This window comes from Myiozetetes cayanensis, unplaced genomic scaffold (assembly GCF_022539395.1).
Source record: "Myiozetetes cayanensis isolate MyiCay16 unplaced genomic scaffold, myiCay2020 scf13, whole genome shotgun sequence".
Classification (NCBI taxonomy): Eukaryota; Metazoa; Chordata; class Aves; order Passeriformes; family Tyrannidae; genus Myiozetetes; species Myiozetetes cayanensis.
In genome coordinates, this window is record NW_026086937.1 from 4,033,174 (window position 1) to 4,059,366 (window position 26,193).

Consider the following 26,193-nt stretch of genomic DNA (forward strand, 5'->3'; position numbering starts at 1 on the left):
CCACTCTGCTGTGCCCATGCTTGTGCTGTTATGCTGGAGCAGCAGCTTGCCTCACATCCCTTACACTGTTCGTGAAGATGAAAACCCCAGTGCCATACGAGGGACCTCGGCTGAGGTACCTCCTCGTCCTCGCTGCTGGAGGACGTGGGTGCAGTGGCGGGTGATGAGAGGAGGTGTCCCTTGAGCCGAAATCCTCCAATCTCCCACCACGCCACTGCCAGGAAGGGGCCTCTCGGTGCGGGGGAACGCCGCTGCATTTGGCCTCGGGGGTCTCTGTCCTCTCGCCACCCTCTGGCTCGCCTGGCAGACCGGGCTGGGCACCAGCACTGCTGACCGGGCTGGGCACCAGCACTGCTGCCTCGGCTCCCCCTTCTCGCCGGCGGGGCTGGGGAGGGTCCCCGGGGCAGGGGCACATGGGGAGGGCGAGGGGACACCGCGGAGCGGCTCGGGGAGCACAGGGCGGGCTCGGGCCGCGCATCCCCCGTGCCCGGGGCGGGCCCGCTGCGCGGGGCGGGGCGGGGCGGCCGCGGGCCCCATAAAGGGCGGGCGGCGGCGCCGCGTTGGGGCCGAGCCGTGCGGGCGGAGGGGCAGCGGCGGCGGGGCGGGAGGAAAGGGCAGAGCGGCGGGCGAGGTGAGCGGGGCCGCCGTGCCGGGCACGGAGCGGGAGGGCCGGAGGGGACGGGATGGGATGGAACGGGACGGGACGGGAGCGGGGCGTCCAAAGTTTCGCTGTTTACACCCCGCGTCCGCGGTGGTCGCTCCGGCGGCTCCTCGGGTGCGCTGCCTGCTGTCTGCTCCCGCAAGTTTCGCGGTGCGTGGGCGCTGCGGCGGGAGCGGGGCTGCTGGCGCGGTGAGTTTCTCCCTCCTGCGTGTTGGCTTTTTTTTTTGAAAGCAGGGGGTTTTCCTCCCGTGGGAAGCGGGTTTCGAGGCCGGCAGCCCCCCGTGTCCCTGCATCCCGGCAGGGCGGGATCGCAGCATCGCTGCCGCGTCCCGGGCGGTGCGGGAGAGGCGGCACCGGCAGCGCTGGGAGAGCTTGGAAACTGCGAGTTGCTCGCTTCGTTCGTGTCTCCCGTCTGCTGGGAGAGGGAGCTTGCTGTTCTTGTACTAAATGAAAGTAATAAAAACCCGAAATTCGGTTAGTAATGAGATTTTCTTTGCGTGTCGAGTGATAGAGTAAGGAGGGAGCAGCGTTTGCAGCCACTGCCGTTTGGGAAGGAGGTGATGATGTCCTGATACTGAAACGGGATTTGGGTAGGTCTGGTGGCATCGCATTATGTGCCGAAACAGGTTAGCTAAAACTCTGACCTTGGCTCCCTTTAGACTAATCTAGGAGCATCCTTCGTGTACTGAGTTCTGGGAGGATGTGGAAATGCAGAGTACAACTCAGGAGAGAGTCTTTTGTCTCTTGGTTTAAACAGTGTTCGATACCTTGGCTCAATACTGTGCGGTGTAGGAGGATCTTCACAGAGAAGTTAAACCTTTGGAGATACTACTATGCTAATGAATGGGTGTTAAAATGTCAGATGTCACTTAAAACTGGGGAATAATATCTCTTTATGGATTAAAGGCCTCAGTGTGATTTATTTTTCTCCCCCTTTCTCATGCCCTCATATGATTCTAAAGCATGGCTTGGCTTTTGTGGTTTTAATTGCATTCTTGGGCAACTTCCTGAAAGAGAAACCTGGTAGAAGGATTTTTTTTCCCCCACTGCACTGAAAAATGACCTCTTCTTCCTTCACTTTCTCGTGTGTATTTAGTAATGTCTTGCCCCCAGCTTGCCACAGGAATTCATTAGAAACCTGGTTTCATAGGGGCTATTCACAAAATGTACGTAGGTGTAAGCAGCTGTGCTGCCGTGTAGCTTGGAAAAACGGGAGAAGCTGCAGACATCCATGAAGAAAGTGAAAAGCCGCTGCAATGCCTGCTGAGTGATCAGATGAGTCTTTAAAGCACGCGAGGTGAAGAGCAGCACAAATAAAAAAGCAGAATGATTAAGTAGATTAATTCAACTACATATAAAATGTGCTAGCTTGGAATTTTAGAATTTTATGGGGTGTGATAAAACTTGTGGGAATAGCAGCTGTTTGGCACAGGAGCGAACTTCTGTGTAATGAGTGCTAGCCCGCAGCTTTTTACAATGATAGACAAGTTGTACGTCAGACAAACTGTAAGCAGATTTTTTTTCAGTGCTCTTAAGATGCTGAAAAGCTGCTTATCTGGGCGTTATTGTTTTATCTGCTCCCCAGGTATCAGGGTGATAGAAGAACTCTGCTTTGAATGGTGATATGGTCGTCACTACAGTCACATATACATGTCTATATATAGCTCTGTGTATCTCGTGTGGGAGGCAATAGAAACTCATGTCAGTACAAAAAAGAAAACAACAGAAGCCTGCAGTGAATTTTGTCTCAAGGTGTATACAGAAGCGTTGAAGCTTCTGTTTGGTGTTGTCATTGACAACCAGGAGAATAGCGTGGCTTAGTGGCATGTGGAGACTTTGTGTGGGTCTCTAAATTGCACAGCCAGAAGCGTGTTCCAGCCCTAGTGCTTCTTAACAGAATACTGTTGAGCAGGAAAATGTCAAGCAGGGAGCCCAGTAAGTTGAACTAGGCATTTTTAGACTAAATTGAAGTGTGTGTGTTTATAAATACATAAAAATAACCAGCTCACCTTACTGCTAGGAATTACTAGTGGAAATGGGGGATCAGAGGGAGCTCTGGTTGGATATTTGTGTTGCTGCTGTGATGGTGGGCTCAGTATCTACCTGGCTTAAGCAGCTGGTTGTGGCTTTTGATTCTTGCTAGGGAACTGGTGTGCCCGTGCCTGAAAAAGCTGGGGCTCAGTGGAAGGGTTTTTTTTTGGAAGCTGGAGTTGGGGTTGTCTGGACTGCCTGAATTGCTTAATCACAAGCATGCATGAGAGAGCATGCTTTTGTAATACTAATTAGGGGGAAATTCGGCCTAATCATCGAAACATTTCCAGTTACTTGGTCTGTTAACTGGATTCTACTATTCTCTAGGGTCAGAGGTTTCATACATGAGAAGACAGGGGAAATATGGATTAGTCATCACTAATCTGTGAAGTGTTGCTAGATCCAGCCAGTCATCTTTATGTGCCTCTGGGCATCTTCCCAATCACCTGTGACATAGTTTACAAATCATGTTTTACAGCAAAGTACTGGTTTGTAAGTGTCATGTAATTCAGTGCACCTATACCAGCCATGAACAGCTTTTCAATAAGCAGAGTGATATAAAGAATTATCTCTTTTCAGCTTTGAAGAACAGGTAGCAGTAGCAAGCAGTAGTCAATCACCGACAGGCAAATTTAAAGATGTAAATGTTATGAAAATATAAGAAAGTTTATTATTGTTATTAAAGTAGATAGCTTCCCTGTGTAAAAATATGAGAAAGCTGAATATGTTCAACCATGTGCATGTTCAGGTGTGTCTCCTCTAAGATGGTTAAAAGTGGTGGGGTGGGAGGAGAGCAAGAAGAGATGAAAATAAAGGTGGTAACATTTTATAGCTGTAGCTACAAGAATGTTTGGGCTGGCATGCTATGGAAAAAAAGCTGTCCTGTGTTCTTTTTTCTTGTCTCTCTTTAGTGATAGGTTCTAATCCACTACTCATATGAATACTTCTGCAAGCAGGGGTGAGGTCTCTGCTCAAGTGAGAGTCAGTGGTCCTGGACAGGGAGAGGATGGAGCAGTTTTAGTGGCAATGCTAGAATTAGCCATAGGTTCTTGAGCTGTTTGTCATGGCTTTGAAATACACTTCAGTGCTACCTGAAATGCTGTATTTGTCCTTTAGCACCTCTTCTTGAGTGGTGTCTGTGGAAACGTGCATTTTGGCAGCCACTGTACCTTGTCTGTGATCTGGTGTGCACCTTTAATAGCCAGAAAGAGGGTTTTCTATTATATTTTCAGGCTGAAATCAGAAGATGCCTTATGCTGGGGTCAAATAAACTGCTTTGTGGCGTAATTAAGTGTGAAAGCTTATTCATCTTGTGGAATTATCTCCCCATGTTGGAAATCCCAGTCTTGCTGTCCATACTCATCAGTGTGATGTTAAGTGTGGGCTTCAGGCAGTTTCCTGTTGTCTTCTTGGGCTTTGGAAACTGTGGCCTGCACTTGCTTTCACGGTTCCATGATACTGAAAAGAACTGTGGAAGGCATCAAGGCTGATTTCCAGTGAGTTCTGAAGTTAAGGTGCCTGCTCAAGGCTGTGTATAGGTAGTGGCCTCAGCATGCAGGTAGGATCGTTTGTGAGAATTATTAGTTGTCAAGAGACTGTAAGCTACAGCTGTAAATCCCACTCCAGAAGGGTGTCCAGAAGCACTGTTGAGAAATGCTGGTATATCTTAGCTCTCTTAGTTTGGCTGACGTATAGATGATGTGAATTTATGTTCAGTTATGTGGCTTTGACCAAGACTTGTTTCTTACTTAAATGCTTTCTGCGTTGTTTAACAGCTTGCACTTTAAACTTCTTTTGCTGCAGAAGGGCATTTTGAGGTATTTAGTGATGTTTCTCACTGCTTCTGAGAGGCAGTGTCACCTGGTCTGAAGTGCGAGCTTCTCCTGGCCAGAGGCTGAGTGGGGTTTGAGGTTTCTTGTTTTTATGGGAGAGGGGCAGTTTGTCATTGTCTCTGGCAGGTTACAGGTACAAAACCAGGAGGAGAACTGAACATAACTAACTTTTCCTCTTCTGTTCTGTTATCTTCTTACTTTACATCCCCAAGTAATCTAAGAAATACTGTGTAGAATTTGGTGGATTATCTGTTAACTATATGTCTCCATTTCGCTGTATACCTTCCCCTTCCAGGAGTAGTTCATGTTGCTTTCTCAGCACTGAAACGAGCTTGAGGCTTCCAGCTGCTCTGGCAGCTCAGCTGAAGAGGCTGCTTTCCCAGCTAATTGCCTACTTCCTCTGCAGAGGTTCATCATCTGCGTTACAGAAATAGTGATGGACTCTGCAGAGGCTTCTCAGCCAACACAGCTCACAACTCAGCCTACAAACTTTCAGGCTGAACTGAATCAGATGGTTTAATATACCAGGTCATGACCCGCTCTTGCAGAATTCACGTGTGTAGTTCATACTCAGTTGTCCCTTTTTTTCCTGTGGAAATTTAAGTCTTGCCTTTCCAAAAACGTGCAGTAAAGCCAGTGGGATCATTCAGAAGTGAGGTGAGATTAAAGAAAAGAGTGTGTTCTCTTAAATACAGGTCTTTAAACAGCTGGCAATTCTCTTATTAACTGGTTAATGTAAGTCCTCTTGCAGATGGCTGAGGAGGTGTCTGTCTGAGCATATGGAGAGTTCCCAGCACAGTGCTTCATTCCTACATCCCTGCAGCATCTGTGACTGCTGGTTGCATTTGTGGGTGGCTGCTTCTGCTTCTGAAGCTGGGAGGGGGAAAAGACAAATACGTGTAAAAGTCTATATGCTGTAAAGAGAAATGTGAATGTCCTTCTCCTTTCTGGGCAGCCTTCAACCCAGTTCTGAAGTGGCTGAGAAAAGGCCACTGAAAACCAGTATCTCATGTTCCTGTGAGCTTAAGTCTGCTTCAGTGATGCTGTCCTGGATACAGAAACTCAGTATGCTTTTTTCATCTTAAGTACTAATAACTTGGCCACATTTCACTTTACATTTGTTATCTAGTATTTCAGATGAGAAGATGGTTTCTAAATTAGCTTGCAAATAGGAAGTGGTTGATTGCTAACGTTGTGCAGTATGATTAATAAATAAATAAAAGGCTAGTCACCTCTTACTGTGGAGATCTCCAACCACAAGAACAGTAAATGGTTACAACACTGTTCCAGGTAGTTTTGTCAGCTGGTAGCATTCCCAAGATACAAATGCCTAAAGTATCAGGTCTTGGCTATCAATGAGTTCATGTAAGTACAAGTTTTTATAGGAGTTCTTGTTATGAACAGAGAATGCTGGATTTCCAGTTTATTTTTATGGTGAAAAGAGTGTATTGATTGCAACTGTGTAAATTTAGAGAACTGCCAACACTGTTATTGCCAGTGCCTTTTCTCTTGTAGGAGGAAGGATAAGTAAAAAACTTAGTAATACTGAATTACTTGCATTATTTTAAGTGGGGTTTCTTAAAGGCCACTTAGAAGACTGGGAGCCTGTGTCCTCTACCCCAAGCATGAATAGGCTTTGGTTAGATGCCATGTGGCTGATATGTCCTGCTACCCCTTAGCTTCCCAGAAGGAGCTTCACAGCTTCTTAGCTGTATAGAAAACCTAATTTTCAGCTGTGCTGTAAACCAGACTGAACCATAGTGTGTGGAATAATGGGAACTGGGCTTTGTAGGGTGGTGTTTAGTATTGGCTTGAGGACTCAATTCTATACCTTTAGCTTTCTTTGTTTCTTATACAGGTTTTTTTTTTCTTTGCTTGACAGTTCTCTAAGTCCCAGTGTTACAGATATTGGTATCTAAACCCTGCTGAAGAAGGATGTGTACAGGAAAGCTCTTGGCATTCCATATGCTCCAAGCACAGCTTTCCACACAGTTTCCAGATGGCCATGGAGCCATCTCCACAGGACTCTTTCTAGTCCCAGCCTGGTAGGTATAAGACACAGGGCATGAGTCACTGGCCAGCAGATTAAAATTTGCCTGGGGAGAGTTGAACCAAATTTGTTCCCCCTGCAGGGGTGTAGAGGTGCAAGAGTCGTGGTATCAGATGATGCCAAGGTACCTGCAACAAGTGTGAAACTGAGCAAGAGTACTGAATTTCCCTTTAATATTTTTTAAGGAAGAAAGGAAGGTCAAATTCTATAGCGGAGATGGGACTTAAGGTAAGGTGGTGGTGAGGTATCTTGTCAGATATCAGCCATTGTTAGTCCAACACCTCATGGAGTATTTACTTCATAAATGTGTACTTACATAGCCCATTATCAAAGAGTTAATACCTTGTACCTTTATTAATGGGAGCTTGCAGTGCTGTAGGCTTGCCCTTGGCTCCTAATGAGCCCATGCTTGCACAAGCATTGTTAATGTACAGTAAATGTGGGAACTGTGGTTCCATGAGGTGTTCCTTCCACCAAAAAAAAAAAACCAAACCCAAACTTAAAATGTGAGCTTCAGTTTAGGCAATTGCTATGATTGTTGAACCACTGTTCCCTCTGCTGGGGTGAATCCAGAGCAAGAAGGCATAGCCTCACCACCATGTTGTGAAACACTGCTGGGCTGCCTCTTTTGGGGAAACTGGTTCTGCAGCATTAGTCATGGTGAGCTGACTGCCCCAAGCTTGTTTCTTCATTATGTTAAAATAACCACATTGCATAAAGAACTTAAGATCAACAAAACCAATTCTTTAATAAAGGGACACCAGTAAATTAAAAACATAATTCTCTTTAACCTTTCTGATACTGTAAAAACGAGATAATAGATCTTGGAGAATTCTGTGGAAACACTGCTTTAAATACAGGAGTAAATAATACATAGAAACTTTTAACAACAGCTGTTGAGCTTATAGCAGTGAGAGAATGCAGATAAAATTCGAAAATTGTGGTAGAACTGTGCCCTATCATATCAGCAAACCGTATTTGCTTCATGAAGAGGAGCTGAAGTTGGCTTTTTTAATTATGTAAAAACGAGAGATGGAAGTAAAAGCAAATGATACATAAATGACTATCTGTGTTCTTGAAACTCTGAGCAGTGTGTGTGTAGTGGAGTGGTGAAGTAAAAAGCACTCTGGTCAGCTTTGCATGATGTGAAATTGGCCTTGGTAATGAACTACCATGAACCACAACCAAATGCTATGGAAGACAGATATGGGTGCTAAAATCAGCGTGGTTTAGGAACTGGAGACCCTGTTCGTGAGGGCACAGAAAGTTTTCAATGGAACTTGTCTCTCTGCACTTCATGCTCAACAAATTCACCAGAAGTGGTGGTGGTGGTCAGGACTCTTCATAAAGCAGCACTGAACTTGCAGCTTTCTGCTCCTGTGGGAGCTGTGCTTGGACACAGAGATGGTTCCTGTCTGGGACCAGCCCAGTTCAACAAGCCAGGACTCTGCTGGGAAATTCCTGCTTGGCAGGGGAGGCTGGTTGGACACGGCGAAACAGGCGTTCCAGATGGAGGTGGCCCATCTTGAAACAAACACAGATGCACTAAAAAACCAGGAGGAATAGGAGTAACAGAGGAAGGTTTAAGGTTGAGAGATGAAGGAGTGAGCCATTTACCATGCTTTTTGCAGTTGTGTGCAATGGTGGCTGTAGTGCCTGAAATCAGACCAATATCTTAACATACAAAATTAGTTTTTTTTTTTTAAACCATCACTTCCAGCTTATCTCTGTGTATAAGTTGTTTGTATCTTGTTGACAGTAACTCCCTCCTCTTCAAAGCAGTGTATGTACTGAGCTTTTTAAAAGCTAGCAATCATCCTTTCTTGGTAACACTGTGCATATACTAAACTTTCCAACTCTTGAGTAATAATGGAAAGAGTTGTTAGGTTAAAAAGGGAGAGCTAATATTCAGGAGGTACCAGAGGACCTGGAGGAAGATGAAACATTTCCCAGATCTGTTGTGTGGAAGAAGCCACTCCTGAACTCACCTGCATTCAGACCATGGTAGGAGAGGATACTGAAGCTGAGGGCTTTGGGATGTAAGAAGCTTAGGCAGAAGGGGAGTTATGAACACCTGTGAGGGGGAGAGAAGCCTCCTGACGGGTTTGAGTGTTTCAATTATGTTTAATATATATTTAATTATGTGCTGCCAAGTGGGCATCATCTGAAAAAGAAGACCCAGCATCTGACCTTCCCATTGCAACCAGAGTGGTCTCATTGCTTGGGAGAAACAATTGCTGTGTGCCCAGCCAGCTCCTTGAATGACTTGTTAACAGGTTTGGTTGAGTATTTATTCAGTTCTGCTGGAGAGAGCTGGTTAAATGCCTGAAGTGAAGCTGCTTTCTTGGAGCTCACATGTCAGTTGAAATAAGACTTTTAAATTAGTAGCCCAGATGGCACTGACATGGAAACATCAACATCTCAAACTTGGAGAGGTCCCTGAATGTTTGTTCCGGGCTGAGTTTCCCTGGGTACACAGGCTGCCCAGTGCCTGCCACGTGGGCTCAGGGGATCTGAGCTTTTCGAGCTTAATACATGAGACCAGCAATGCTGTGAGACTCTGCTGTTTAGTTTTAGTCTGTTTAGCTGTGCTTGCTGCTGTTCTGGTTACAGCTATTCACAGAAGTGCAGTCTGGTGTGCGAAACTTCCTGATGGCTTGATATGTCTTTAAAGAAAGTGCAGAATCCATCTTGCAGCTGCAGGAAGGAGTTTTTTGGGTTATACATTCTTGGTGTTGAAGTCAGGCTTCAAAATAAACTCTTGGAGGTGTCTCATAGGAAGTGCAGCCAGTGCAGATATCTAAAAATCTCTGTGCAGTTCATTATTTCTTCTTCGATTCACTTCAAAGTGTTCTTCAGGCTCTCTGGGACAGGTCTTTTCTCCAACTTAGATTTTAAATATGGGTATTTTTTCAGCTTATGTTTTGCCTCTGATCTTGAACCAAACTAATTTCTCTTCTTCCTCTCGGGAAGAGTGCAGCAGCTTGGTTTGGCTCTCTGAAAGCTACGTCCTTCCTAAGCTAGTTCTTTCCTGGAGGGGGATCTTCATTCTTAGCAGTTTTTTGTGCCTGGGGCTGAGATGTCACTTCTCACTGCTCTACCAAATGCTTTTCTAGACCCAGATTAAACAGTCCATATTAATATAACTTTGCTTTTATGCCAAGCATTCTATAAATGCAGGCTGGAGGCATCGTGTCCTCTTTGTTGACATAACTACTTCCATAATAAATTTCAGCCAAAAACTTAAACTATGCATTATGGGGGTGATCTGAATAGCTGAGCCTAGTGAGGGATGAATATGCTGCCTAGTGTGTCAGAGAGTTAGTGTTTGGAACACCAGCTTGAGGCTGAGGTCATCCAGAGACTGATATCCTGGAGACTTTTCATCGTCTGTCATGAAACAATGCAGAATTATCAGTGTAGGTAAGAGATGAGAGAGTTGTCCTCTCCTGCCTTCCCCAGAGCTCTGTGCCTGACTGGAATAGTTACCTAAAAATTATATAGCAGGTTAAACTAGGCTCTGCAGTTAGATACAGGCATAACTAGTACTTGAGTGTGGTGAACAGGACTTGGTGTGGTGCTGTTCAGTGAGGCAGGGGGAGTTAAGGAGTCCTTGGTGTGCTTGCCATGGACATGGCATCCCCCATACAGCTGAATGTGTGACACTTGTCATCTGTTTTGTTCAGAAAATTCAGCATTAGGGTTAAGAACTGGATTTGCATAACAAATGGCAGGTAGGCCTGTTTGGGGTTTTTGTTTATTTATTCTTTAGATGCATTTCTTTGGCTTAGTGATGGTATTTCCACTGCCTATTAAGAAGTCTAAGTTGTGGGATGTCCTTCCTGTAAGTTCTCAATTTTAAGAAGTGGGCAACCTACCCTGAAGAGGGACAGTTTTTTTGGTCCAACATCTTTCAAAAGCCCACATTTATGTAAATGAATTCGCCTATACACCTTCCTCCTTCTCAGTTAACTTTGTGAAAAATATAAAGGTCATAGGCAAAGAAATGCCTAGCTTGAATTTTTTGTCTGGCTTTCTGAAGCATTAGATTCAGATTTAAGTTTTCAGCTCCAGTGTTATGAAAGCTTGTTGAAAGCTTGTTGGTATTCTGTATAGCAGGTCAGCTGTTTTCCATCCTACACATCGTACATCCTTTTGGGTTTCTTCTCCTTGCAATCTACTTAAGCTGTTTCTTTCAGGATATGCAAATGCACTTGTTGTTACTGAACTGCATAGAAGCTGAATATACTGAAATCCATGATGGAAACATTAATAACAGGGATGCCAATTGGCTCAAAGATGAAATTATCTCCTCATATTACCTGGTTAAGCTATGCAGTGCCCCTAGCAGGGCCAGGCCAAGAAGGAGCTGCTCTGTAACTAGTGCTGAGAAGTGTTTTTATGCTTTTCCCATGCTGAGAGCACTGCATGGCTTTATTTCACTTATTGAGTAAATATCTGCTAGAGATTGTGCTCTAAAACAGAGACCAGCCTGCCTTAATAGCGTGGTGGGGGTAGAGGTGAGGCAAACACGGAGACCTCCTGGGAAACCAGGTACAGGATGTTATAATTTGAAACAAAACAACAACAACAACAACAAAACCCAAACAAAAAAAAAATCCTGCAGCAGTGGCCTTGGGGGCAGAGCTGGATTGTTTTGACAAGGCTTTACATGTGTCAGGGGGAAAATGAAAGGCTGTCATCCTGAGTCTGCAGGGGCTGTCACCAGTGAAGTAGAAAATTTAGGGACTTGCAATATATTGTGGTATAGGCAAAAAGAGTCTGGCTTCAGCTGGGTTTGTGCAGATGCACTGCGTAAATGACAGTGAAACGTTGTTTTATTTGACTTCAAAGAAGTGTCACTCCTGTCTGTGCTCTCATAATATACTTTTTGACGGGTAATGTGTCAAGGGTAGATGTGCTCAAAATAGCTGAGTCTCCTTTGGTTTGGGCCAGGTGGAGCTGCCTCAATCAAAAGCAGGGTTTTCAAATTGCAGCTCAAACTCTGCTTTGTGATTATTGTCTGGCACTGTCACTGTCCATCACTACATGGGACAGGCTGTATTGCAGCAACATTAACTCTTGCTTGCTTATAAGTGTATCTAAAAACAATCTCTAATAGTTTTGGGGGTTGAGGTTTCGTTTTGCTAAGGTATTTGGTAAAGGTAAAAGTCTGCTTAGTATTGGGATTAAGAATTTGTTTAAACTGCCCACTGAGTTTCCAAATAGGGAGAAGGGGTGGCCACCAAACCACCAAAGAAACCTTAAACCAACCCTTAACTTCTCTTGAAGTGTCAAGCCATGCTTGCCTCCCACAGAATTGCCATCAGAGAGCTGCTGCCTGGGGGAGAGGGAAGCCTTGCCCTTAAGAACAAAACTAGAGGTTCAGATGGTTTGTGCCAGCATCAAGGAACACTCAAAAATATTCCTTAATTTTTTTTTTTTTTTTTAATTAAAAGTACAAGTTTACTTTCCCTGTCAGGCTCCTGGCTCTCCACATGACAGCTTCCTGCTGTACTGGTTGTGAGAGGTGCAAGGGGAATCTGGGGGTGGCTTGTGTAGCCTGTTTCAGGGGCTTGGGTGGCATTTGGGTTCTCTTCCTGCAGGTCTCTGCTGCAGATAGCCAAATCCTGTCTAAATTTTGGGTTAAGCGTGAATAGTTCCCTGTTGATGCCTGGTGTGGAGCTCCTTGGGACGGAATTGTACTTCAGTGACTTCAGAACTGCTTGGGGGATTTTTAGGTTGATGGAAAAGACTTAATTGTTGGGTGGGCTATTAGCCTGCTTTATAGGACCGTGGTTTTACTTTTACTTGCATAACTTAAATCAGTCCAACAATCTGCTCTAGTAATATTAACAGTTAGACTGAGGGGAGAAAGATGTCTCAACTCCTTCACTATTTCATTTGGTTTGTTCTGTGCTGCAGTGGCAAACTTTAACAAAAGCCAGTTCTGTCCCCTGAAACGGTGTAAGAGGAAGTGGAAATGCTGTATTTTGCTACTTTCAAGTGTTTTAGCACAGCTAGAGTACATGCTATTAAAAGACGATTAAACAGATCTGTGCAAACGCCAGCTGGTTTGCTGGTAATCAAACGCTCCAGCATGGTCTGAACTTGCAGCGTAGGTAGGCTGGCGATGGCAGCGCTCCTGGGAGCCGCACGCCCTTGGAATGTGTGGGAGGAGGCTGCGAGTGACGCCTCATCCCAAAGCTCTGCCGGCCCTGGCACCCGGGATGCTGCAGCCAGGACAGCCAGCGTGATGTGCTGTCCAAAGGCTCAAGGCGGGCACAGACCCATTTTGGGGGGTTTTCATGTGTTGTGCAAATGGCACTTTATTCAGCTGCGTGCCTTCTGCAGCCTGGGGAGCCTTTGATGAACCAGGGAACCGGCTGATTCCTCCTCAGCGAGTTGGGAAGGCTAACACCTCAGTGCGTTCTTGGAGTGCCAAAGTCAGCGTAGTGAGGGAACAGGCACATTGCTGGTCTGAAAATAGAAGTCAGGGCTGTTAACTGTGCAACTGAAATGTCTTAGAAGTGTTGTGAGCAGGGAACATAATTTAACAAAACTGAACATTACGGCATGACTGTTTCTCTCAGTACCTGCTTGCCCTTACAAAAAAGAGGTTGACTACAGTTTCATGAGTAGGAAATACAGCGTAGTGGTTACAGAATGCAGTGTTTAAGATTTGGGCTTGTTTCTCTGTAATCAGTTGCTGTGAGAGGTCTTGAATGAACTGTTGCTGCTGCTGCTTGTGCTTCAGTTCCTAGGAGATCATGGGTGCACTGAATTCTGTCAGGTGTTAGACCTGCAGATGGTGATAGGCCCGTTTTGAATGTTGACTTCACTCTGTATTCATTAGCTCCTGTGTTTTCTTAAAGGGAAAAGTACAGGCTGAAACCCAAACTAAACTTTGCATTTCAAAAATCTCAAAGTTTTCCTCTACATTCTCCTTATGGAAAAATGCCAACTATGCAGCTAACTCTTATTGTTCTAGGCAGGTGTAAATTCCCACGACAGAAGGTCTGTTTGCATATGTACACATGCTTCTGTTCACTGCAGAAAATGGTCTGAGAAGTGTACTGTGCAGCACATCTTAGTGGGCGAGGACTGTACCACATCACTTCCTAGCACTCATTTACCCTAAAGGGCAGTCTAAATAGAGTGCCAAGGCTCGTTTAATTGAATCACCAAACTAACCACGTGTGTGTGTGGTGGGAGGTAGTCTCCCAGCTTGGTGGCTTTTGTCCTGTTCCATAGGCACTGATATCTAGCCACTTGATGATTATCTCTGCATCTGGAGACCCCTAGGCCTAAAATACTGGTGGTGGTAAGTAAAATGCAGGCATGAGCCCCACTGCCAGAGCTCTGTGAATGGTGTGTTGCCCATGTGCAAGGCTTGCCTGCTCTTTAGGTAAATAAGAACTCACGTTAAAAATAAAAACGCTGTACTTGTGAGAACTGACTTAACTTTCCCCCCTTGTTTTCTTACAGGTAACTCCAACCAGGAATCATGAACTGGCACTTCTCCCTCCTCTTTGCTCTTGGGACTTTGATGTCTGTGTGTTCCCAGTTCAGTTTTTATCCTCTGGAGGAGCTTAGCTCTGATGTTGGAATCCAGGTCTTCAATCAAATAGTGAAAGCTAAGCCTCAGGACAATGTTGTTGTTTCTCCTCATGGGATTGCATCAGTCCTGGGGGTGTTGCAGCTGGGAGCTGATGGCAAGACCAAGAAGCAGCTGACAACTATGATGAGATACAGTGTAAATGGTCAGTGGTTCCTAAGGTGGTTTTGGGGTGTGTTTTGTCGGACTCTTCGTGCTGTATGAGATGGCTTTCCAAGTGTGGTAGATTGCATCATGCACCAATTACCTGTGTTTACCAAAAAGAACCAAATGGACACACTTGAAGCTAATTGGCAATTTGAGTATGGACATGTACATATACTCCAACTGGCTTACAAGCAGCCTGGTTAATGACTTCAGGGCCCAAGCTAGAACTGCCTTTGTCCTTGCAAAATTGATTTTCCAGAGCAGTGTGGGAGGTGGTCCAGGGCCAGCATCATGCAGGCAGGCTGCAGTACCCCATTTTGGGCTGTACTGAACAGCCTTTAATGTGCCCCTGCTTCGATAACAGGGCAAGAGAATATTTATTGGCACCGTACTGAAAGCAATGCAAACTAACCATACTGTTGATACTTCCACTTTGCTCTTCAGCTTTGTTCGTGTGTTTCTGCTGTCAGGATCCCTGTATCTCGTAGTGCCCTCTTCAGCCATTTCTGCTTGCCTCTGTGCCTGACACTGCATGCACCTGTGTTTATATTCCTCTGCCAATGTCTGCCCCTTGAGAGTGTGTAGGCTGAAGGTTCTTACTGCTTTAATTTGCACGCTATTTTTGTGAGTGTTTGCCAGCAAGACTTAACGTCTTAGTGCCAGCATTCTCCCTTACTTCCAAGAATAGTAAACCCTCTAAGAGGTAAGTGCATGTTTAAATTTTGAGCAGTGTTGTCACATGACATGTCATTCTGTCTTCATTTGCTTTGCTGTTTTGGTCCTGGGTTTAAAGTACAGGGAAATTATTTGACAGCTTAAGATCTCAATGATGTAGATTGAAATCTCTACACTGGATGATCAACTTTAAGAACATTTGAATGCTCAAAATATAAGTACTTTGAAAAATTTTCGAAGCATTATATTGACTTATTTTATTTGGCCCGCAGTCCTCATACTGTGAGATACAGAGGTTCTCAAACACCTTAAAAGTAGCCAGTACCTTGTTAGAGACTTATGGGATGGGGAGATACCTATCTCATTGCACAGATTTCCTCTGCTCTTGTTCACGATTGCCTTGCAGTTCTTTGGCAACTGCAGCAACTGCTTCTTTGGAAAGATAATACTTGAGGAGTATTTAATTTGTCTTTAGCTGTCTTTTAATGCAATTTAGCAGCTGGAAGCAAAGAGGAGAGCCAGCACCATGAGACCAGCCAGCTCTCCCCAGACCACCAGCAAGTGATCCGTGGACCACAAGTGATCCGTGGACCACCAGTGGTCCACAGAATACAGTTTGAGAACCTCTGTTATGGTATGTTCTCCAAAAGAATTTGCCCATAGTATTGGAGAGTGAACATTTAGAAAGTCATACAGATGGTACTGTTAAAGCATTCATGATACATGAAACAGCAAAGCCAACTGTGGCTTTTTCTTGTGTGCAGCTAAGAGAATAACTCTGAACTAATTTATTCACTTCATATCTCTTGTCTCAAGTTTGTCTACATCAGGAAGTAGTCTGGAAGTGTTTCTGCCTAAATTGTATTGGGAAACGGGGGAACCCATTAATAACTCTGAAAAACAGCCAGCCAAGGATTCTATTCAATATAATGGTTGAGCATGAAGTTGCTTGCCTGGCAGTAGCTTCCCTGTGTAGACAAGCACTCCTTCATTGGCCATAACACTGGGGAGAACTGGGTATGGTGAACATAGCAGTTCTTCTGTGGTGCCATATGCCTTCTCTCATACACACTGAAGGAGCTAGCAAGCACTTGATGCAATCTGCTTTCAGGTCCTCAGGATCTTGACTGTGACACCAGAACCTACTACTTTCCCTTTTTCCCTTTTTTTAGAGACAAGCTCATGTGTGAAGGGATTGATTCCTGCTTGTAGCTGATTTAGGCTGGGACCTAGTCTTGAAGGAAACCAAGACTTGTCTTGCAGTTTATTAAAGAAATCATTACAGTTTACTTTATTCTACAATAAGTGGAAAGGAAGGATGTTGAAAACAATTTTTGCTTTACACTCTGAGGTTCAAAACCACTTGTCTAAATCCTGCAGAGCTCTGACTGAGCAGCCTGACCCCTCAACTTTTTTTGTCACCGTTGCAGAACTGACAAGTGATCTGGGCTTATATGATGAAAAGTACTTTGGAACAGTCTGTTCTGTGGAAAAGCATCGTTAGTAGCTCCACATTAAGACTTGAACCTCAGTGTTATCCCCAGCACTGCCTGTTGCATTCTGAGCAGACACCTAGAGGGGCTTCAGAAATCGCAGCAGAGGTCATGTTTTTGCTGGGAAACAGTAGCAATGTTCAGATGAGAGATCAGAAATGGTTGTTTTGGAAGTCCTCTGAGAGTGTGCCTGCTTTGATCGCCTTGTCTAGTCCAGCACTTAATGTCTGACCTTTCATGTCATTAATACCTTGCATATAAAGTAACTGTTCATCAATCTTATTCTAAATGAAACTTGCTGTTCTTTCCAACTAGGAGTTGGTAAAGCCTTAAAGAAGATAAACAGGCTCATAGTCTCAAAAAAGAATAAAGACATTGTAACAATTGCTAATGCAGTGTTTGCAAAGAGTGGCTTTAAAATGGAAGTGCCTTTTGTTACAAGGAACAAAGAGGTGTTTCAGTGCAGTGTCAAGAGTGTGGACTTCGAGGACCCAAACGCAGCATGTGATTCCATCAACCAGTGGGTGAAAAATGAAACAAGGGGTGAGTATTGGTGAGTGCCTCTGTGTGGCAGGGTGGTGTCTGAGACCTCAGATTCAAATGGAAATGCTGGAGAAAGACGGGGAGGTGGAGAAAGCTCTGCCCTGCAGCCAAAACTGTCTTTTAGCGGGCATTAGTGTGGTGTTTTGGAGCTGGTGGGCCAGGAATCAGCAGTCTCACTGCCCCAGCAGATGAGCCTACCTGGTGGCCTGGAGAGGCTGTGTGCAGTGTGTGTGCCTGTATCCATCTGCCCTTGGGATCGGGAGAACCTCTGCTGTTCTTTACATTCATACAACTAGTGAGAAATCCAGGCAGAGTTTGGAGCATGCTTTCTCTTGGAGCTGTGCTTTCTCAAACATAAAAGATACTTTCAGGCAACTCAGATGTTATACTCAGTAAATCAGACTTATGGAGAGCTGTAGGTCAGTTCAGCTTTTGCTCTGACTGCACTAAACGCTTGTAAGATATGACCCTGTTCTTATGACGCAGATTTAGTGGAGGATTCTTAATTGACCCTGCCTTGACACAACTCTTCATGGTTCAAACCTCTTGGCATCTAGTCAAGATTACAGGTGCTGAAGCCAAAGATCACGCTTTGCAGCATTTCCCAGTCTAGGTGAACTCTACCTAGTTTGGTACCTTTTGGAGTTAAAACCAGTGCCTCCTGGATGTGAGGAGTGTGTTAAGGATGTTGGATGTGGTATGTGTGAAAGGAGGCTGTCAGATTCTTTCTCAACCACATCACCAGTTTTGCATAGCAATGTTGCAAGCAGCGTGTGAATGGGGAGGTGTTTCAGCTGAAACTATTACCCTTGTAACAGTCTTAGATCTGTTCACATGCTGGAAAGGGTAAGACCTTCTTAGTTGTTATGACATCAGACTATCAGTTAGCAAGACGTGTTTGAATTCCAGTTACTCCAAAAGCTTACTTTTGGACAAAGAATACCACTGGCTTTATGAATCTTAAATGTATTGCCCAGTGGGGAGCTGGCACGCTCACAGATCAAAAGGTCTAAACTAATGTGTGCTTTGTGTTCCTCATGAGCAGTTGGCAGTGTTATGACAGCAAACACTGAAGATTTCCTTTATTTCTTCTAGGTATGATTGATCAGGTTGTAGCTCCAGATGACCTTGAAGGCAGTTTGACCAGACTGGTTCTAGTAAATGCTGTGTATTTCAAGGGCTTATGGAAGTCACGATTTCGACCTGAAAATACAAAGAAACGTCCGTTTTATGGAGCTGATGGGAAGACCTACCAAGTTCCTATGCTGTCCCAGTTGTCCATCTTCCGCTGTGGTAAGCTCAGTGACTCCCACTAGCACTGACAGTGGTTGTAAGCTTAGCTCTTTCAAACTGAAACAAGAGTTTGCTGTACATGGGGTGTTTAATGGTGGTGCTTGTTACAGCTGATGTAGGTGGCTTGTGTTCCAGAAGTGTCTGTGCTGCTGGGGTATGGGTGAGATGCTGTGCAAGGTACTTAACGGTTGCTTAAGGTTGAATATTCTGTCAAAGCACTTGCCTTTATCCTCTTGCCTCCCAAGTGGAAAATCTGAAAATCTGAAGTACCCAAATTGAGAAATTTGCATGTAACTTAAGCTTTGCTGTAAGGAAAAAAAAAGGTACTGATTCCTAAGGAATGTGAATAAGGAAAAGCTGCCAACAGAGACAGAACGTAGAGGTTTACCTGGTGATGAGCTGTGTATGAAAGAAAGATTGGAGTAGAATCAATCTATATTTTAATGCATATAAAGAAATGGAACTTGCACAGTCCCCAGTCCTGTGAGAGCCAGAAGAGCACAGGGTTAGTATGTTGGCCATATCTGTCAAGGTGTGAAACAGCTCTTCAGATTGAGTCACAAGTGAAAAGAAGTTCAGCAGGTTCAGCCAGACTTCCATCAGAGACTCTCAGAGCTGACACAAGCAGCTTGATGTGACTGACAATCTACTTCAGAGCTCCAGTGCTGCAGCCCTGTGGGGATTTTAGTGGTCAAAGTAAGACTGATACTCTGATAAAAACTTCTGTTGCATCCTTCCAAGAAGTGCTGCTTGGAACTTGCCTCCTTGTGTGCTAAATAAAATCTGAGGAATAAGTCTGAGAGTACAGCTTGCTGTAAATCCAAAAAGCAAGACCCACTGTGCTTTTAAATGCCTAGTTTTACTGTCAGTAGCGCTCACCTAATACTAGTATTTTTTGTTAAAGTAAACAGCTGTGACTTTCTGTCCCAAACCTATATGATAGAGCAGATGTAATTTGGTACTTCAGGTGACTGCTGAAAGTGTGAGTTGGAGGAGGTGGGGAAACCTGCTGCAGTACGTACTAATTTGTGGAGTTTGGGAGAAGTTTATAACTTCAGATGGGGTTTAGCAAGACTATTATTTTGAAGGCTTTTGACTTCTGATGCTGGTTAAACTCTCCATTATGTTGGCCTACATTTAAGCTAGAAAAGCTTTTAAGGGCTAGAAAGGAACAAAAGAAATACTGCTGAGTTAGGGCTCACTTTTGTTTGTAAATATCTGGATTTCCTAACACAGGGCTTCTGTTTCATCTGTGCTTGCAAAGGGATCTTTAAAAGTTTAAATTTCTTAAACATCTTCAATCCCATGAGCTGACTGAAATATTTTGGTCTGTAAGGCTTCAGTTTGAGAACCACTACCATAGTAAAAGGAAATAATGAAACTGCCAAGCCTGACACTATTCCTGCAAAATAAGTGTGATACTGCCAGTTTTGTAGCAATATGAGCTCAGTCAAGGCAGGCTGCATGGCCCTGGCAACAAGATTAAATTAATAATGAAGCTGTTGATTTTTCAGCTTGGGTTGATAAGTGCGGCTTTAGATGAAGAAAGGGGAGAGATAATAAGATCTTGCTGCTATCCAAAGACTTTGCCTGAAATCCTGTCTGTAGTTAAACTTACAAGTTTTTACTTGAAACTACTATAAAAAGCATTTGCTTCCCAGCCACATGCCAGAAATCCCACAGGAACCAAAGAGAACTTGGAAGACGAGAGAGAGTTGCTCAAAGACAGTCTTCCTGACACTTGCTGTAACTTGGAGGTGTTTGCTATCTCACTCCTTCTCATCTAATTGGCATCATGCACTGCCTCGAAGTGGCTGCTTTCCACTATCTTGAAAGGCTTAAGGCCGCTTCCTAATCAGATTCTTATTCAGCAAGAAAATTAAGTAAATGCCACAGACTACTTCAGACAGGAGCTAGGAGCTCTTGCAATAACTCTCGGAGGAAAAAGGCTTGTCTCCAAGATCTCTTCAGGTTGGGAAGATGCTTTTCCTTGCTTTTTGTTTCTCAGTGTGCAGTTGGTTCTGGTACAGTTGAGATCTGAAGTGGAGATCCAGCTGCCTTGCAGACTCTGTCACTTCTAGCGTAGCTGGCTTGCTGCTTTGGGCTGATGAGGCTTGTCTGGGACACAGGATGTATAGCAAATGAGTATTTGCTCCGTGGTGTCATCCTGTCTGTGCTTTATGTCAAGCTAGCATCTCTCCAGAGCCCATACCTTTTGAAGGGGTTGCCTAGCAGGAAACCTGTGACTCTGGAGTCAGCTTTAAGATGTGGGCAAAACTCTCCCAACAGACTCTTACAGCTGTAGGTACCTAAAGGTAAGATGGACACTTAAGGCTGTAGGTTATGGCTCACTAGGTTTGCATTTTTTTGTGTGTGTGTGGTTTTTTTAGGTACTACAAGTACTCCAAATGAGCTGTGGTATAACATCATTGAGCTGCCCTACCATGGTGAAATGATAAGCATGTTGATTGCGTTGCCTACTGAAAGCACAACTCCGCTCTCCGCTATCATTCCCCACATCAGCACGAAAACAATAGGAAGCTGGATGACAACCATGGTAGCAAAAAGAGTGCAGGTTATTTTACCAAAGTAAGTACTGATGTAATCCACTTCTCCTTCAGAGAGTGTTTTGGGGGTTATTTATGTATATCTCGTCTAATACAGGGTGACTTTCCTGATGCATTCATTTTTACCTTTTTTTTTTTTTTTGTTCCATGCTAGATTTACAGCAGAAGCAGAAACAGACCTGAAGGACCCTTTGCAAGCACTCGGTATTACAGACATGTTCGACCAGTCTAAGGCAAACTTTGCAAAAATAACAAGTAAGGGGTTTTTTTTTGTTTGTTTGTTTTAATTCATGGTGGTCCTTCATGGTTCCTAACACTGAATAAAGCGCTGCTTTACCAGTGCAGCTTTGTCTGCTGTATGTTGGCTGTGTTACTATGACACTGGAGCTCGGTGTTATGTTGTGGCCAGCCAGGCATGACTGTTTGCTCCTGCTGAACCTTGCAGTAGCTCTTTTTTCCCCTTGTCTGGCATTACAGCAGTAAATCATGGTGGGCAGTTTCTTAAGATTTAATGGTACAGCCTGAGGGTCTCAAGCATTGTCTAAAATCTGTGGCAAGACTTATAACAATACCATGCCTTAGACTGTAGCAAATACTGTAACTACAACATGGAACTTTCCCTGAAGTATGTGTTTAATGACTCTTTCTTGAGTTCTGTAGGAACGCTCAAGGATTACATTCACACTTTTTAAGGGGCTGGACCAACCCAGAGCTGTAAATATTAGTATCTGAAAATGGAGTATAGGCACTTCTGAACTCATGGCTGTAAAATGTCATCTTATTTCTCTTCTCTGCTTTTATTAAACTCCTGATTAGCGTCTCCAGAATGATCTGACAAAAAAAGCCTGCCTTGTGCTGGCTTAATTTGAAAACAAATTCCTGTGTTTGACTGAAAGCAAGGTGTGTTGCTAAGTGCTTTTTCCCCCTCCCTGACATTGAGATAAGTGTCTTAAATTCAGGAAGCATATTTTTTCAGTTGCCTTTTTTTTTTTAAATTAAAGCTAAAAAATGGAAGCAAACACTTCTTAAACCATCAGATCAGAAAACCTAGTAAATGGGAAGGGAGGGGAGTAAGATAGGTTATTTCCTGTTTTCCAGTTACTCAGCGACTGCATTCAAACATGTTACCAGTAGTGTTCCTCACTGCAGCATCAGGATTTCAGCAGCTTTCATTATTCTGAGCTGTGCTGGCATAGCTGTTAGCTACAGGGTAGTTCAGGACCCTTGCAGGTAGTTTTACTGGAAGTGCTGTTCTCCTTGGCTTTTTCAGGAACAGAAGGTCTTCACGTATCCAATGTTCTGCAAAAGACGAAAATTGAAGTTAGCGAAGATGGAACCAAAGCTTCTGCAGCAACAAGTAAGCAACTGCAGTGATAACTGTCAGACTTGGGAAAACTCCATTATAAGGCTATAGCACTAAGCAAAGATAGCCCACTCAAAGACCATTGCAGGACTTAGACTTAGTTGATGGGTTTTATGTAATTTCTCAGGAAAATCCCAGTTCTCCCATGTTGATCACTGTAAGAAATGCCAACAGGCTTACTTCTAGAGAAGTGTCTTCTGATAGCTTTGACCACTCATATAATGTCCTGGCTATCCAGGGGGCAGAGAGGACTAAGCTGCTACTTGCTCTGGGTGACAGCCCAAGAGTTCCAGCTTTCTGTGGGTCTTGTATTGTCTTTTTAATATGCATCCTGTAAGAGTATCATGTGACCTTTGTGGCTTTAAATGTCCAAATTGATAGGTTTTAGGCATTTGTTTGCACCTGTGCAAGCCTATATGCATACACACACAGACATATATATACACATAAATATATATACACACTAGGAAACTGTTAGATTATATTGTGTGTTGTCATGCTTGATTTGTCTCACTCTGAGTCTTATCTTTCCTCCAAGCTGCAATTTTAATAGCCAGGTCATCTCCTCCGTGGTTCATAGTAGACAGACCGTTTGTATTTTTCATCCGGCACAATCCTACAGGTAAGCAGCATTTGTAGGTACTTTTTGGCTTGGCAGTTGAGTGTCAGTTATGTAATAGTGACAAAAGAAGTCTGGAGCTACTGAATAACTATTTAAAAAAAACAAACCTGCAAGTATATTTGTATGCCTTTAATATTAGATTATTTTATTGGGAATACAGCTCAGAACAGGGTGAAAAATACACTCTGACTGCGAAGTTAACAGAAATGAGCATGGCAGGTTTATGGGTACAAAAAGAAGAGTCTTTAATAGTCAGAATTCCTCTGAGGGGAGAGGAAACAACTTTTTACTGATAGTGAATTGGTGAATAGAACCCAACTTTCTGATGGACAGTCAGATATTCAGGGCAAAGGCACAGTAGGGGCTTCAGAGACCTAGAGTGTTGCTCCAGCCTGCTCTGAACAGAAGTGAGCATTCAAATAGAGTGGTCGTGGCTTCTCCTTGCTCTGATTCTCCTAAAGCAGAGTTGCCCCGTTCATCTTTGAGTAACTTGTCTGCTTCTTGCAGTGACACGTATGATGGATATGTTAGTTAGCAGGGAACAAATGCAGCTGCCAGCACTGGGGGAAGAGTAGGCTCCTGGCAGCAGTCCCCATCCCCAGGCTCCACAGAGCATCAACAGAACTGTGTCTCCAGAAATATGAGCTGGCCACCTATCCAAACATATGCTTCCCTGGCCTCACAAAATTGAGGGAGGCTAGACAAGACTGACGAGGTGGCTTGGCTGTGCTCTGTGGACTTCATGCTTTTATGGAAAAAACTCCTATTTGCAGTCTATGGTAATCCTTGTTTTTGTTTCATCCCTCAGGTACAATCTTGTTTATGGGACAAATAAACAAACCTTGAATGTGGAAAAGACTTTCTTCAAGAAGTAAACAGGCACACCCCTGTTCTGTTAAATATTTTGTACACTACTCTTTGACTTCACTCAAGAGCTAGTTTTAACCACTGACTAGGTTTTGAAACAGGAGTCTACATAGTTCTGGCTTTGTGGGGAAAATACGGATTGAAAACTACAGTATCTCTTCAAAATGTCTAAAAGATTCCCTAAACTACTGAATGGTTACCTATGCTAACAGCTTTTGAGCTTTTTCTGTATCTACTAAGAATTTTATGTATGGCTTTTTGTGAGAGGATTTTAACAAAGAATGATAAGCGTTTCTATTAATGTTGGTTTCTTCTTGTGTGTGGAAAAGGTCTAATTTTGTAGATACCACCTATCAAGATTACTTTTGTTTCTTGAGTATCTTGGTACCTGGATGTTCTTGGTAGAAATAGAATAAAAGTTCTAGCAGTTTTTATATAGTGCATGTATCACTGAGAGTTTCAAAACTAATGTGGTGTTCAATACACATCGCATTGTCCTGTCTTATTGTAATGTAAACTTGTCATTGCTAGTATACACTTTCTATTGGATTTAAATTTTATATTTGTTTTTGTACAAAGGAAAAAATAAAAGTGCATTATGAACAGTCAGTTGTGGGTCATGGATGTGCTCGTGGATATTTGGCTCCAGGGCCCTGTGAACTACTTGAGACTTGCTTCTAAGCAAGGTGAAAGGAGGGTGGTTTTGGGAGCCTTTCTAGTGTGGGGGGTTTGGTGTTTTCTGTGTATGGTTTGTTTTTTTTTTTTCAGTTGGTTTGGGGTGTTTTTTGGGGTTTTTTTGTTTATTTTTAGTCCATGCTGCTGATTACCTTTTTTTGGTTGAAGTCATTCTGCTGTGGATGAATTATCCATATCTGAAGACCAAGCTCTATTTCCTGTGCCCAGGTTACTGCTAAAAACTGCCCTGTGAGGGCATCTCAATGCACCTTTGGGACCTTTCCTCCTGTTCCCTCTGGTGGAGGTTATAAATGCACACTGGCATCTCTTCGTGCCCCTTGCAGGACTCTCCTGAGTGTGAAACTCCTCAAAAGATGAGCAGTAAATCCCTTTGGCTCGTCACAGGTGTTCTTTGTTTTTGAAAGCAGGTTGTGCTGCTCCTGTGGCAACTGAGGGATTTGGGTGGGAAAGGTAAATCTTTGATGTTAGCTGCTTCTCTTAAGGGCACACTGGCAGGGAGAGGAGCCTGGCTGCTGCTGGTCTGGGGGAGAAATTCCTACACTCAGCCCTGGTGTAAGTATGATGACTGCTGCATTCCATAAGCTTGGAGGGTGAATGAACATTGACCTTCTTTGTCAGGTAAGACTACAAGGTGAAAAGACTTCCAGCTGAAAATACCTGAATGTGTTGTGCATGGCCAGTCCTGACCCAGTACAAAACCTGGGAGGAGAGCTCATAATACGCTGCCAGATATTGGACCAAACTGCTGCCCTCTCTTTTCCTGCTTGAGTTGAGCACTGCAGTTGTCAAGAAGAATAAATCTGCTGAGCTGTCTTTTATGGGATGTATTAGCTGCCTGCCACCAAATCCTCTTGAGCTGGGAAAGGAGTGCTCCTTCTGCAGGCTGAGGGCTGGGTCTCCTGGACTTGACTAAGAGGTGCATGGAGGAACTAGGCATGACCTAGTTATCTCCCTGTTCTGTTGAAGAGAAAGTGAGCCTTGCAGGTGGGGAAGGGGGAAAAAAAAAAAAAAGGACAAAAAAAAGCCCCAAACAAAACAACTAAAAAAGTATGTAACTAGTATAACTAAAGATCCTGGTGCTGAGCAGGAGAGCTCTCCTCACTAGCCTGGCCAGGCTTGCCCTCAATTCCTTGCATCTCAAGGAGGTAAGGAGCACAAGTACTAACGGAATTGTTACTGGGTTGTGTACAACTACAGTGACACTTGCATTGGTTTGTCTTGAATCTAGTTTGGATATGGTTTCCCCTGCAAAAATAGAGAAATGTTGTCTCACAGAAACTACGTAGCCAGGACCCACCTGAGCTGGACTTGAGAAACCATGATGTGTGTGAGAAGTGACTACTGGGGTACGAGGCATCATCTTTGGGCTCTGGAGCAGTGTGGGGTTGTATTGCAGAGTAACAGCTGCTATTTTAGTACCAAAATTGCAATGTGAGAATTTTCCAGTTGCTTCTATTTAATGTTTGTGGTGAGCAATCAAATATTACAGGGCTGGCACTCAGACTGGACTCCCACAGGACTTCCACACAGCAGCAGTGTGTGATCTGGGCAGCAAACAGGCTTGGGATTAGGTTTGGGCAAGAAAAAAAATGCAGTGACATAAGCTTTCAAGTTTGCCTTAGCACAGTTTCTGTGTAAACAACTGTCAGTCCCTTCTGTTAGTCCTGAAATAATTTGCAAAATAAGATGATTGCTTTAGAGGACTGAACAACAAGTAACTGTGGGTATTTTCTTT

The 26,193-nt window shown here is 43.9% G+C and overlaps 1 protein-coding gene across 2 annotated transcripts; it reads left to right on the top strand.

The window, feature by feature from the left end:
- Nucleotides 1-564: 564 nt before the first annotated feature.
- On the top strand, nt 565-24,371 carry SERPINE2 (serpin family E member 2). 2 transcript variants are annotated; one of them, XM_050308298.1, is made up of 9 exons: nt 565-631; nt 14,063-14,337; nt 16,823-17,050; nt 18,146-18,343; nt 20,734-20,932; nt 21,065-21,165; nt 22,181-22,267; nt 22,812-22,895; nt 23,704-24,371. In XM_050308298.1, the coding sequence occupies exons 2-9, from the start codon at nt 14,082-14,084 to the stop codon at nt 23,739-23,741; spliced, it is 1,191 nt and encodes a 396-aa protein (XP_050164255.1). In that variant the 5' UTR covers nt 565-631; nt 14,063-14,081; the 3' UTR covers nt 23,742-24,371. The 2 variants fall into 2 exon arrangements, with proteins under 2 accessions (XP_050164255.1, XP_050164256.1); XM_050308299.1 differs by lacking the exon at nt 565-631 and adding an exon at nt 15,511-15,648.
- Nucleotides 24,372-26,193: the final 1,822 nt, after the last annotated feature.

Excerpts from the sequence above, each read along its gene's own strand:
- SERPINE2 (XM_050308299.1), top strand. The coding sequence starts at position 14,082 with ATGAACTGGCACTTCTCCCTCCTCTTTGCTCTTGGGACTTTGATGTCT. Across the intron at positions 17,051-18,145 it reads GGTGAAAAATGAAACAAGGG|GTATGATTGATCAGGTTGTA; the intron begins GTGAGTATTGGT and ends TATTTCTTCTAG. Across the intron at positions 21,166-22,180 it reads AAACTTTGCAAAAATAACAA|GAACAGAAGGTCTTCACGTA; the intron begins GTAAGGGGTTTT and ends TGGCTTTTTCAG.